This window comes from Battus philenor, unplaced genomic scaffold (genome assembly GCF_028537555.1).
Source record: "Battus philenor isolate CCGP_79_NKW_IND1 unplaced genomic scaffold, ilBatPhil1.0.hap1 SCAF_12, whole genome shotgun sequence".
NCBI classification, from domain to species: Eukaryota; Metazoa; Arthropoda; class Insecta; order Lepidoptera; family Papilionidae; genus Battus; species Battus philenor.
In genome coordinates this window covers 13318313-13332939 of record NW_027181674.1, presented here as the reverse complement: position 1 = coordinate 13332939, position 14627 = coordinate 13318313, and the positions used below count along the sequence as shown (strand labels likewise).

Sequence of the window (14627 nt, the reverse complement as noted above, 5' to 3'; positions counted from 1 at the left end):
TGAGGTTTGAACGATTTTTTGTTTAATCATGTAGTTAAATCACCCTATTGTTGTAAATTATTTGTAGTTCCAAAAATAATATCCAAGTTATATTATTGTATCTACTCTCCTCTCACAACTCTTTTAATTCTCTTTCAATTTTAATCCAATTCAAATTCATAGGCCCATCTAGAAAACTTAAACCTCTACGTTTGTTACATACGTGGTCAAAATACGTTTCGAAATCAAACCTAATATTTTCATTTAAAAAGAGAATAACGTAATTGTACACTAACACAAATGTTTGTGTGCCGAATGACGTGTGTCTAAAACATGAAACACTTTCTTTCGAGCGACTCACTTCGCCATCGACAAAAAACTTTCGACATATTATCTTGTACGCCTGACGTGAATATTTCCATCCTTCAATCAATACGATGGAAATTTTGGACTTCGGTCTCAGTAATGACGCAGAATCATGGTATTAAAGTTGCCGCCATTTTGTAAAAATAAATGATACAACGATGTATACTAACGTACGTGAAGACTTCTATTTTCAAATTTTAAAATATTTCTTAACTAGCCAGTTCTAAAAACTATCAATGTCACTAACATATTAATGAATTATATTTCAAACATTGATTATAATCATTAGTATGTATAAAATAAAATGCAATAAAAAAATCAAATAATGTTACATATTTCATAGTGATCCGTTTATACAGAATGATCAGAAAAAAAGTGTAAAATTTTTTTATATAATTTTATACACACATAAGCCTGTTTACTCTATCACGGTTTTAATAACCCATTGAAACAATAAAATGATAATAAAAGATCAAATGAAACGAACTTCTGAAGCTATGTAACGTTTCCGATGCGTAATATTATCAAATAATATTAACGCGACGATGTGAAAATATCGACTCCGCAATAAAGGCCTCTGGGGCGATAAAAACCGATCTGTAAGTTTACCAATGGATAAACAGATCCTTGGCAACGAGCCAGGTTACCTCGGGGACTTATTTGCCAATGATTCGCACTTATTCTTTTTGCAATGTTTACCGTATCTCCTTTATTATACCTCCTTATAAGTTTACGGATTTTAAGATTTAAGATCCTGTGCTGAAACCAAGTAATAAACTTTCTGCTAGGTTTTGCCTTTTTTGTAACTTCATTTTACATGACTTTTTATATATACAGATAATATATATCTCATTACATACACAAGTAAAAGTTTTAAATGAGTGAAGATGTAGCTTATTCGGCAGCATAAATCTTGAAAGCCTATCTCCAATCACCTCCGTATGAAATGATCATTCTAAATTAATACATTGGTATACTTTTTTCTATTACAATACAATTGACTAATAAATTCTGACAGTACGAAGTCTACACGGACAGATAGTATGCAATAATTAAATTTAAATTTATAGAAAATTGTAATTTTAAATCGCTTTTTCTTACTACATTAGTTATTTATTACTTCTGAAACCATAGACTTTTAGATAGGATTTACTGGGCATTAATTGACAGCTTATACTCCTACTAAACTTGTACACCTAAAACCAATCACCCTGTATATGTATACCATGTCAAAAAAATTATTAAAAATTTTAGGTTATATTAAATAAACCATAAATTTGTTTCCTTAAAATATAAATCGCGATTTATGAAGTTCTATTCTTATAAACAGTAACATTGATGCTTTTTTTGTAAAAAAAAAAATTTTACCGTTATACAGTTAATAAACAAAAACCTCATCGGCTCATATGAGCACGTTGTCGTTGAATCTGAAAGTGGAGTCATCTAACACCTTATAAACATTGTCTGCATACAGACTTCTACTCTTAGTGCATTTAACAACTTCCTAAGTAAAAAATACCATGTAACACTAAGAAATATAACTTCACGGTATTACATGGATTTATTCATTTATTCATTCCGAGTCTACAGGCGATTGAGACGATCTGGGCTGACGATCTTAGGGAGAATTTTTTGTTTTGCATTAGCGTTCACCTTAACCTTACCAGACACCTCTCAAAATCAAAATAAATTATATATGAACCTGATAATACTGCTTTATAACCAGGTTCCACAAAGAATCTCGCTCTTGATGGGTCCAATTTCTTCAACCGGTTATAGTGATAAGTCGCTCCTTCAGTGTAAACTGTGTTAACTTAAATTTATCAAGTTTCAATTAAATTAACTTAGTTAAAAAGGGATTTAAAATCTATTTAAAATTAGGTTCAGATTACGTGCTATTTTTTATTTAACCCTTTCACGACCACGGGGACGCCGGTGTCCCAAGCAAAAATCATGGATTATTTAAATATTTACGTAACCATTGTAAATTATTTTTTTGTTTTAATATTTCGGAAAGTACCTTTTTATTATTTTTTACTGGCAATATAGGATAACTAACACCGTTTATTGTTTATCGTCATCGGAACGTTAGAGTTCTTTTGGCCCGAATGATCTGCTGTTTGGAATAAATAATTGATATTGTAAAAGCGCTTCTCAAGTTTTTACAGTGTCAAATTATCATTACCTGGTAAGTAAATTGTTATTCTAAACATTCAGTAGTAATGTATTTATGTTGTATTGTGTGATAAATCGTTATAAAGATTATGGGACACGGATGTCCCTGTCGGCGTAAAGGGATACTTTTTACGGGATTTGTTAACTTTTGACCTGGTGATATACCAAAATGCTATCATTTTCTTATTCATATTTTTCTTAGAATATGTTTCGTAAGGGACGTGGAGTTTTTTAACTTCGAAAAAATAAAATTCTTCAAATTTTTGTGGGTGACAATAGCGACGAGGAAGATGACTTAGTGCTTGATGACGAAGACCAAAGACTTCTAGTACAGGATGATGACCAAGGGGTATTTGATGTCGAGGTTGAAGAAACAACGACTCTTCAACGGCAAGAATCACCTGAACCTTCAACGTCTCAAAAAACAATCCATCTAATCATCAACCAATCATCTAACAACAGGAATTGTTTTGCCGAGTATCACAAATAACTTGCCCTATTATATTTATATTATTCATAAACAAGTAAAAAAAAGTACACTAAGTAACAAATGTACATTATTTACAACAAAACAGACTTACCAACAAGTAAACCAAAATTTATATGTTTAAGTAGAAAGTAACCCTTAGCGACCATAGGGACATATTTGTCCCATTAATTTCCAAAAAAAATGTAAAACTTTTTTGGATTTTTTGTATAAATTATGTTTTTAGGATGCCTATTAATTCATTACATTTAGCTAAATTGATTAAATAAGGTACCGTAACCTTATGGTCCTGAAAGGGTTAAATAATTGTACAGAAATTAATTGACAACATCAAAAAACTACAAAATCAAATCTGACTGTAAAGTAAAAGAAAACTGAACGAAAGAAAAGAAAGAGAAGAATGAATGACGAATGAAACCGGATTTGGCTGAAGAAATCTTTCATTCAGCTCTTTGTGTTCGTGGTCGGCTGTCGGTATTTTCGCAGGCGCGGCCTAAGAACGAGCCCTAATTTATTTGAGGCGCCCATCAAAAAAGCTCCGAGCTTTTAATCCGGTAAAAAATATAACGAAAGGCAATCTCGAATAAACAGCACCGAGGCGTCGCGGATTCGAAAACATTCGAATGCAACCGGCGTGAGCTTTTCAAAAGTTTTTTTAACGAATTTCAGCTTCGGAGGATTTGATTTTGAAGTATATTTTTTTTAACATAAAGCTCTGTGTGAAAGACAACGCTGATCGGAAATGGTTCGTCCCGACCGAAATAGAATTTAAAAATTCTATTTTTAAATACAAATATGTACATACGCTTCACACAAATTTATTTAGTGCAAGTTAGTATTTTATTCGTCATGGATTCGTCATATTGGAGCAGGCCTCAAGAGAAACAAATAAACTTTTAACTTAATACGTAAATGACGGAACGAAACTGAACGTTTTACACCTAGAACCATTCAACTGTTCTAATAATTCACGTCCGATTTTAGAATGAGACACCGCTGAGTATAAAACGTGCTAAGTCAACTACATATTTATAAAAAAATCGTTAAAAAATATTTACCAGACCTATGATTATTTATCTTTTAATTAATTTCTTTCTTTCTCTAGTTCTTTATTCTTGCTTAGGCAAGTGCGATCCAAGACAGCTTATTATTTTTATATTAATTTATTTATTTAAGTATTGTGTATGTATGTTTATATATGTGTGTTCATTTATACTTCTACTATTTCCATACTATGGTTGTCGGTAAGAAATTGCCTCGTGTGATATGACCGCCCATTGTACTTTTTTCTTTACTACTGTGCAACGACGAATATATTTTCCAGCGTGTACAATAAAATATATTTACTGTATACGTATCGCTATTTTTTTCTTTATTAAAACATGAAATCAATTTATTAACATTGCATCGAATGTAAATTTGTTAACATTATAAATTGACTCATGTTATTACTACTCTACTATACTTATTTGTGTGACCTAGTAATAATATAACTCGGTATTTCTGAGATTATTATTCGAGACCTGTTTCTTTCTATATTTCAATAAATAAATTATTAAATGTTATTTATTATTTATAACTAGCAGCGCCTGTGACTTCTACCGCTTCAAAATTAATATAAGAACTATTTAGTTTACACATTTGTTTCTTTAAATTTTAAATATTATTATATATGCCATAATAATTTTTCTAAAATAAAACTAACCTTAATCACTCCTTATTACATCTGCTACCTGCCAGTATGTCCCGTCAAAATCACAGACAGACAGACGTAAATTTTATGTTTGTGAAACGTATGTATTCATATGTTTTTTTTTTAAATATCACAAACAGATACTACAATTTAATTTATTTATATAGATGAAACAAAATCTAACTTAAGTATATCTGTCAAGTAAAATAAAATTAAAAAATAATTCAAACTTAAGCCTGAGTATAAAAATGTACAAGACAACTGTCTTATTGACTGATGAAGATAGGAAGCTTGATTACCTGTTATCTATGATTACAATCAGTCGGAGTTTCAGTGACTGATTTAATTGTGGGCCCAAGTAGCTTTGAGTAATCCTATCCTCATAAGCGAAGGGGGGGCGTCAGTCGTCATTACGAGGACGCTCCCTTCTACCGCCCCCTGTCCTCCATTATTTCCCTCCTTACCTGCGCGGACCAAGATTGATGCGGTCCCCACCGCAACGGCCACTGCACTGACACCTTGTTATTGAAAAATGGAGCGATATCACTGCAACGCGTCAAGGTTTTTTTCAATTTTTTATTCATCCAGGCATTTTACTGCCTCATTCCTAGAACAGGCTTTTAAAGTTGAATAAAAACAGTGAATTCTTCATACGCATAAAAACAATATTTGCCGTTCTCTACACCGAATTCTATATTTAAATATAAATATTTTAGATGTAGAACTTTAGAAATAGAGAAGATAAAAGACTTTTTATATAAATTAATCCTCTATCCATAATGCTTTTACGTAATGCTGATGTTGACAATACGATACGGCAATTCATACTAATGCAGGTATAATATTATAAAGAGATCCCACAGTAGAGCAGTGTGCCCCGTTGTGGCGTGTTACTCGAAGTCCGACGACGAGTATTCTTTCTTCGTTTGAAGTATTGCGTTCGTCGGGACTCGCGAGCTAAGAATTAGCCGATAGGATATATTATTTCAAAGGTAGAGAGAAAGAAAGTGAGAGAGAGAGAGAGAGAGAGAGCTGCATTATATAAGTAATATTGAACAGTTTTTTTAACAAAAGCTTAAATTAATTCTGGAGCCTTTAAGAGTAGAGTGAATAGGTTTTTTTTGGATGGGCGTGTACCACCTTTGTCTTCATCTACACTTTCCATCGGGTGATGAAAGACAAACGCCTATTCCATTACAATAATAAAAAAATGAAATTATATTACGAACAATCTATTAATATTGAATAATTCATATAAATATAAGAAGTGATAGCTCAACAGTAGGAGAACTGAGACTTCGATGTCGCGGGTTCGATTCCTGAGTTACCAAGATTGTGTATTCCAGATACAGGGTATATCACACATTAATTAAAAGCAAATGCTATAAATTTACCCCACTTAAACTTTTATACGAATTTCCAATCACCTGTATAAAGTGATCATTCTAAAACTATTTTCAATTGTCCAATCTTTGGAATGGAAGTGAATGTGACGAATAAAAGAAAGATGTGTATAATACAATGTGAAGGATAAAGTATGAGAATGAAAATAAAAAAGTTAGTAAAAAAAATTATTGAAAACATATTGTCTTTGGCTACTTAACACAGGAGCATTTACGTAAATAAATAAATAACTTTTGTCTGTGAAAAGCCTTAAATGAAAGTAAACAGTATTTAATTTTAATATGTGGTAATTCAAATTTTGAAAAAGATTTTCTTTGTTATATTATCATTATGTTATTTATTATTTACATTGATTTTTGGATAGGATACATTAATTGACACTAATAAATAATCACTCTGAAAGTAATCTAGTATATAAAGTAAACCTATGTATTTATAATTCGCACAAGTCGAAATTGCACCTTAAAATTACAACTAAAGACTCTTGTATTAAGCTCTGAAAGATTAACCTGTTCGATAAATAATCACGTGTGATATATTGTGTTCGCACACTAAGTAAATTAATTTCGTTTGTTTCAGGCTGTGCATTCGTAAAGTTCAGTTCGCACCAAGAAGCCCAGGCCGCCATCACAAGCTTGCACGGAAGTCAAACTATGCCGGTAAGCGTTCCCGCTAACTTAGCTTACCTAAACTTATACTCATTTAACAACCGATTTGCTTAAGTAACATCTAGAATACTAGATGTAATGAAATGTACCCCGTTTTATTATTAACTAAATAATTATTTTCAGTTGATTTGTCGTTTAAAATTAATATAATTCACATGATCTTTGCGTTCGATTTTTTTAATACAAAATATCTTTATTCAAGTAATCATTTATACGCACTTTTGAATCTAAATGGAATGATCTACTGTGTAGAGCCGTACTCAACAATTACTCTTTTCAAAAGAATTTTAACTATTACTATATCAAAAAGAAAATGTAATAAAAACCAAAAATAACCAAGAATATAGATGAAAAAAAGGTGATGTGTGAAAGATCAAAACGCGATGAATAAAGGAAATTATGACGAAAGGAAGGAGAAAAAATATTATCTATATAAAACTTAAAAAAATCAAAATTGTAACGTCCATGCCCCACACAAAGCAGATGCGAGATGTCCCCAAAAACAGGAGCTGTAAATAAAATCATGCAAATGAGTCATCACATCAAATTTCATACATTTTGATTAAGTAGAAATCCTTGAATGATATAATAAGATTTATTTAAAAAATTATATTAATTTTAGATTTAAAACTAACAAAAGGAAGGTCTAAGACATCTTGTTAAACTTTATAATGTATTCGTACACTCAGACCCGTGAAGGATTTGTAGACAAAATTATGGCGTTTTAATTTAATTTTTAATTTCTTATATTCATCTTTCATTTCCAACACTTTATCATCATTGTTATTTTAGCCGTAGGTTGTTCACAGCTGGACATACCCTCCCCAAAAATTTCCAATGGGACCGTTTGGAAAGCTTGCACTCAGCATCTTCTGACGTCCTTGCTAAGAACATCTATCTAGCTTGTGAACGTAAGGCATCCAGTATAATTATAATGTTAAAGGATCTTTTAAGTGACATAAAAGCTCAGGAATAAACACCTGTATTTTAAGGACGTTCGTATAAGTAATGATCAATAAAATTCATAAATGAATTTGCTGTCGGCTCTTTTTAAATCCGTTTTAAATAGCTTTATTTTAAGTTGGGGGATGTTATTGTATATTAAAGAGAGCCTCAATTTCATACAAGTGTATTCTAAATCAGGCTTCTCTGGTATTTTTCTCTTAACGGTCATAACCGATCTCTATATTTCGTTCAAAATATAAAATCAAGTGAAGTCAAATTTAATCAATTAATACAGTAAATAACCTAATATAACATTGAAGGGTATTACGATCTATATCCCGTCGCCAAATTTTTTATTGATATGTGTGTAAAATGAATTTCTATCAACTGAATGTATTTTATGTCTAAACAGGATAGTTTTAAAATAGAAAATATATTTTCCTACATACGCATTCGTAGCAGCAAGCTATATGACGACACTAAACGTCGATAAGCTCTGGAAAGCTCTAGAAACTTCCACAGCGCTCCGACAGTGACGTCACTTAGAACATTCCAAACATTATCACTTACCGTTTCGAACCATATTGTTGCAATTGAAACTTCAAGTCCACGGAACGTTAGAGACGAAACGGGCATAAGGCTTTTAGGGGAGACTTTAGGCATTCCAGACGTTGCTTCTAATTTACTTAGATTCCAAACGATGTTCGCGTACCTGAAAAGGCTCTCTAAAAATTTCAGTCACTTGCGTCCCACGCTTCATCGAGTTAATGTTGAAACGAAATGTTGGGAGGTTTAATCTTTTTATTTTGAAAAGAATCGAAATTTCATTTATTTATTTTACCCGCTCTTTGCTACATACTACATGTCGAATAGATGCTCTTGAACGTGTGTCTTTCTTATCAAAATTTATTATAATCACAGATAATATATTCGCTTAATGCCTTTTAAAAACAAACTAAATAAATATTTTAACGACGCACCAAAACAGATAATGTAAACACATTTGACATAATGACCTTAATAATGTTTTAAAAAATGTGATGTCAACTTTATTGTCTTTACTAACAAAATTTGATATCAATAACTATATTGTTTCTGATTATACGTATTTAAACAAGTTTCGTAAACTTTTGTAATTATTTGTAACGTCAATGTAATGTATTTTGGTGTAATTATTATATTTATCCGAATTCAACTCGGATAGACAGCGTTCAGGAAGCTTAAAAAATTGTTTTCGTCCAAAATATCAAGATGTTTGAAGACGAAGGTTTTTGACTAATGTGTTACCGGTGATGATATACGAATACGAGACGTGATCACTTACGACGGGCCTCATAAGGCTTTTGGTCATCCAGAGTGCAATGAAGAGAGCTATGCTCGGTGTTCCGCTGCGCGATCAGTTATAAGAAGATCCGAAGTAGCTCGACTAATTGCTGGTCTGAGTGGGCGAGTCAAATCGTTCATACTATTGATGGCCATTGGAATCGAAAGGTTCTCGAGTAATGACCTCGAGCCTGAAGGACCGACAGGTCGCTACCCTTGGGGGAGGCCTATACCTTGCAATGGGCGCCCATCAGCTGAAAAGTAGAAAAAGGATGTATTCATAATTAGTACGTTATGTACAAATAATTTAATGTATGTATTTGTACTGTATAATATAATTTTCACATTAGAAATTACCTCGAATTATAAAACCGCCCATCGTTTTTTTTTCGTTACGTTATCACATATTTTCATTTTTCTTTCTGACGATATTTAAACAATAAGTTAAAAATAATTTAAGAATTTAAATACCAACTGGTTCAGAAAGGACTTGGATAATTTAACACGAACAACTACGAGTAAACACTGTGACATTCGAACATGAATAAAACCTTAAAAGATAGCGAAAAAATATTATTAAATAATAAATGTATAAAGTCTCGATCTCGATCTTCTGTTTTTCATAGAACAATAAAGAATGCCTTACCACAAAAAAGTTTTCCGATATCTCAAAGAACTAAATACATATATTGAATAAACTGTTTTATGAATAAAATTTAGGTAAAATATTTTCTTAAAAATTATTACTCGGAGTTTCCGTCGAACGTTTAAATAAAAATTGAGTCTCTATTGAAACTAATTGAAATTATTTGGCTCAATGAATCTCTTAATTGGTTGTCGGTCGTTCTGTAATTATTGTCAATATAAGTATATATTGTCACTTAATTGACAGGCCAACAGAGAAGTAATAACCAATTACATATTCCGATAACTTGTGAGATAAAAAGACAATAAAATAAAAAATTTGCAACAGAATATTCATTGCGTATTGGATATTGAAATCATCGAGGGACTTCCCCGTAGCGACGCGTTGTGGGCCGTAGCAACAGCGTGTTTTCAGTAAACACATCGAAGTTACAATGTCGATGTCAACACTGGGCAACTCGTGTTCCATTTCAAGTGCTTGTTTGCGAACGCTGCGTACAGATGGACAAATATTTAAGTGTGTTAGTTAAACACGGGCGGACGGCGCGGCGCGGGGTACACGCCGCGGAGCGTACGCAGTTGAGTACACTCCATAGATCGTACGCGGAGTACACGCCGTGGAGCGTACATTGTTTGTTTGAAGCGACGTCGCAACGTTTTTATTGACGTCTGTGTACTGAGCGACGTGATGGACGTTTTATTTGTTTGCTTCATGGTGTTTGGGTGTTTGTCTCCTGATTATGACCGTCGCGCCTTTGATCTTTTTATTATCGTTCGTGAAAAGAAACGAGGTTTAATGTTTTTATTTATCTATATTTTAATAGTTTATTTTTATGTCATATATTAGAGGTATTACTTAAAACTATATATATTTTTACCATTTATATGTGGTAGGGATATAGAATTGTGGGGCTGTCGCTTCGGACCACATAGCAAGCGATCAAAAAATGCAACCAGGCTTGGAAAGGGTTATTTCTTTACGAGATCGAATCGAAGCGAAAGTAACCAATATGGTCCAGCACATGTGTTAATTGATGTAGCTGCGGACACGCCTTATAGCACGAAGAACCAATCACTACTGGAGGTTCAGGGTTCTGGAGTTGACGAGACCGGCAAACGCAGCATATAGGCGTCCATGTTATGGACTTTAGATGAATCTGGATACAAGCCTTTTCCAAACGGTCTTATTGGAAATCTGTCGCGGAAATCTATATCAAGTAACGGACGCCCTTCTACTGAAATAATATTAATAATGACTTTTTTTAGTAAAATCATTTTGGTAATCATGTACCTCAGATACCTGTGTGATAACAACGATGACGTCACCGGATCTCTCCGCAATCGATTTAAGTGAAACGAGCCGACTTTTTAAAAAAAAAAAACAATCTCGCCAAACACACAAAATTGCACGCGGCTCGCTTCGAAATCAGCGCCACCGGGCGAAATGTTAACCGGCCGAAAAAAAAAAGGTGCAAGCGCCTGCAAACAAATTGCATCCCCGATGTGAACAGGCGCCGAGTCGCGGAGTACCGGGGGACGTGGGCGAAGGGAGGATAAGAGAGGAATAGAAGGGGGGGAGTTGGCGAAAAGCCCTAAAATTGACTGTCCGTTTAAGTTTTAATTAGTGCGCGTGTTTCCGGCGCCTGTACACTGGGAGGTACGCGGGACAATAAGTAAGCTGTTTTTAAGAGTTCATAACAATGTATTATCCCGAAATTTCTCAGTCAATAACTTTAACACCTGTTTTTTTTATTAAAGTAACTTATTCCTGTAACTAATCATGACATAATTTAAAAAAAAAAGTTTTTGACATTAACCACTGTCATAATATTCATAATTTACTCTGGATAACACTAAAGGAGCTGCTAACTTTTAAGCTTAGGAATAATGTTAATAATAATTAAAAATAGAATTATAAAATATTACGACAATTTTTTAATTCGAGCACATATTAAATTTCTACGTAAGTAATCTAAAAATGTCTCCATAGAGAAACTTAACTTTATACATATTTCTATTAAATTAAGCTCATCTGTCATTCATCTTTCAAGGTACACAGGTGATCACTAAATAAAAGATCACCTCAAAGTGTTGAAATATTGTAAACCACTATGTAATATTTAAATGTATAATAAGAGAAACGTAACCAAACCACACAACTAACAGAAATATTTAATTATTCAAATACTAATATTATTTTGATGAACATAATTAAACGTCGGATCCTCGTTTATTATAAATATCTGGCTCAATCGAATGGTGTAACATGTTTATACGACTACGCCAGATATTTTGTACGACTGCCCTCATGAAACAATACCGCGAGGCAATATGCTATTAGCGCCATCTATCGGTACCTTCCGAAGTTACGGATTTCCAATATAACTATTATTATTTATATCGTAAAGTATTTTTCCTGCATCTTCTAACTAAAATTTCAGTGTAACTCAAGCATCCAAGAATTATATTACACTATGACAAAAAATTTTTCCTGACTATCAGGAACATATCATCATATAGACTCCTTGGAATATATATTATATAGATTTTTCCTTAGTTGTATATGTACATGAGCGAACATACATGGATATTTATAAACCAAGAGCAAGCTAAAATTGAGAGACATTAATTTACTGTATCAAATATTTTCGAGTTTACCGCTGCATTGAAACGTAACTTGATCAAACACAACATAAAGGAAAGCACACGTTAACCCTCTTTATTCGTATAATCCAATTAACACGTAACAGCCTTTCATTGTTCGTATAAATCAATCCGCACAACATTAAACAATGGAACAGTCGTACCAAATAATCCGTTTTTCGCCTTAGAACCACGCAATCCGTTCGGGTCGGTAACTCGCTACGACAGCCTCGCATCATCGCTCACCATGTATGTATTCGTGTGATTTAATATTTGTACAAAACACAAGATTACAAGCAATGGAAGACGGGAGAGACAAAAACGTCATTAAGCGAAGTTCAGAGCAAATCCGGTGTACGAAGGGCGGTAGTGGGTGTGCTTTTGTGCGAGCGCACTGTAAAAGGAATTATCGGGCGGCGGGGCCGCTGCCGAAATTCTATTCTGATTTCGGCAAAACCTCCACCCACCTACCTTTAACGCCATGTCAACGCTTTTCTGATAGTTTGCTGACTCGCATATATAACACTCGATATAACTTTTATACATAATAACGGTATATCACGTAGGTTTGTGAAAGCAATGTTTTAAACTTGTTTTTTAGTTCCTGAAGTTGTACCCTGCAGTTCATCATAAAATAGTCATTGGACATAGGCCTCACTTATATAATTCCAATGGGAATTGGAAACAATCTGCATCCAATTTTTCGATGACTTCAACAGTCTCTGTTCACCGTCTGCGTGGATGCCCAAGATTGACGCATATGTTCAATATTTTTTTCCTCCGCTAATATACTAGACATTCGCTACTTCCAGAACTCCAGAGAATCTCAACAGAACCTGTTGTACCATGGCTATTAGAGTATACAATAGTCATCTCCCATTCATACGCTTATCACACTCGACACACACCCTTATGGTGAGAAGCAAAAGTTTTTATTTATTGCTCGGTAATCCTGAGGAGAGAGAGAGGATGAAAGAGTGTAAGCCTTTTACACTAGGTGAACATCTCTGTGTAACCAAATCAGAGGTTTGCGAATGTCATAAATATATTCATTACAGTCTTCATTAAAGTATACAAAAAAGAAACCTTGAACGTTTTTCGCCTTAATAAATATTCAACTTTCAACAGACAATATTAAAGGCTGGGCGGGAGCAAAGTAATTCGTTTCGCAAACTTCAATTAAAAGCAAAAAGGTAGAAACGATCATAAAATAAAATTCGCCTTGTTTGCTTTCCAACGCTGCGATACAAAGAAACGGAGCCTCTGTGCGGAGAGCTCGACGTTCAATGTTTTGTAAACGAAGAAATAAATTACACGGCAAGTGTTACGGGGGCGGACGCCCCGGGGTTGGATGACCAGAGCGCAGCTCGCCGCTCTCCCTGTTGTCCGCGTAATAAAATATAAAAAATTAACTTTGCCCCTTTGTTCGCATAACTAATGGACTTTACGCGCTTGTGTAATTGCGTAGAAAGTCACACAAACGACTACTTACCCCAATAAAAATATAAATTAATATTTTATCCGAATAAACCCTTTTCACTTGTGTTAATGACTGTATCTAGACGAGGTACACTGGTTTAGTTAAATTATTCTTTGCCATTGAAACATATAACACAAGTCGCGTTTACTATATCTAAATAACTATCAAAGAACTATTCCTGTTCGCAATAAAGAAAAATACTCTTCACTCCCATAACAAATGATGTCACCTAAATGATTATTAACCTGTTTAAAAACATAAATTATTATTTTATTACGATAAACCATTTTCACTTTCGTTAATGACTGTACATAAACGACGAGAGGCATAAATTAGTTATTATTTGACTTTGAAACACATTTACGTCGATTTACTAAACTAAATATGAAAAAGCTACTTTAAGGCTTAATAAAATATAAAAAAATTGATTTCGTTCGCATAACTAATGGAATTATCGCGACATGTAATTGCGTAGAAAGTTACATGTATTGTTTCTAAAGATGTTAATGCTGTTAGCCCTAAGGCTTTTACAGCTTCATCGGTACTGAGTTCACGGAGCGGAAGGGTCCATGAACTAGAGAAAGTTACATAAAACTCTATCTACCTATACAAAAGTATTAGTTAATGTTTTATTAAAATAAAACCCTTTTCAATAGTGTTAGTATTATGGTACAGTCTAACAATTGTATTTAGACAACTTATGCTGAACACAATATACGTCAAGTCTATTATATCGAAGTGATCATAAAAAACCGTTGGTGGCGAAAGGTCGAGTGGTGACCACAAGCTGGCAGACGCGGCGTGGGCAGCCCACTAGGT

General features: G+C 33.5%; 1 protein-coding gene across 1 annotated transcript in view; it reads left to right on the top strand.

Moving 5' to 3' along the window:
* The window catches only part of bru3 (bruno 3), a 221721-nt gene that overhangs the window by 146009 nt on the left and 61085 nt on the right, over positions 1 to 14627 (top strand). Inside the window, exon 2 of the mRNA XM_068776633.1 lies at positions 6684 to 6763. Within this exon, the coding sequence (XP_068632734.1) occupies positions 6684 to 6763 (80 nt within the window). The remainder of the gene's footprint in view (positions 1 to 6683; positions 6764 to 14627) is intronic.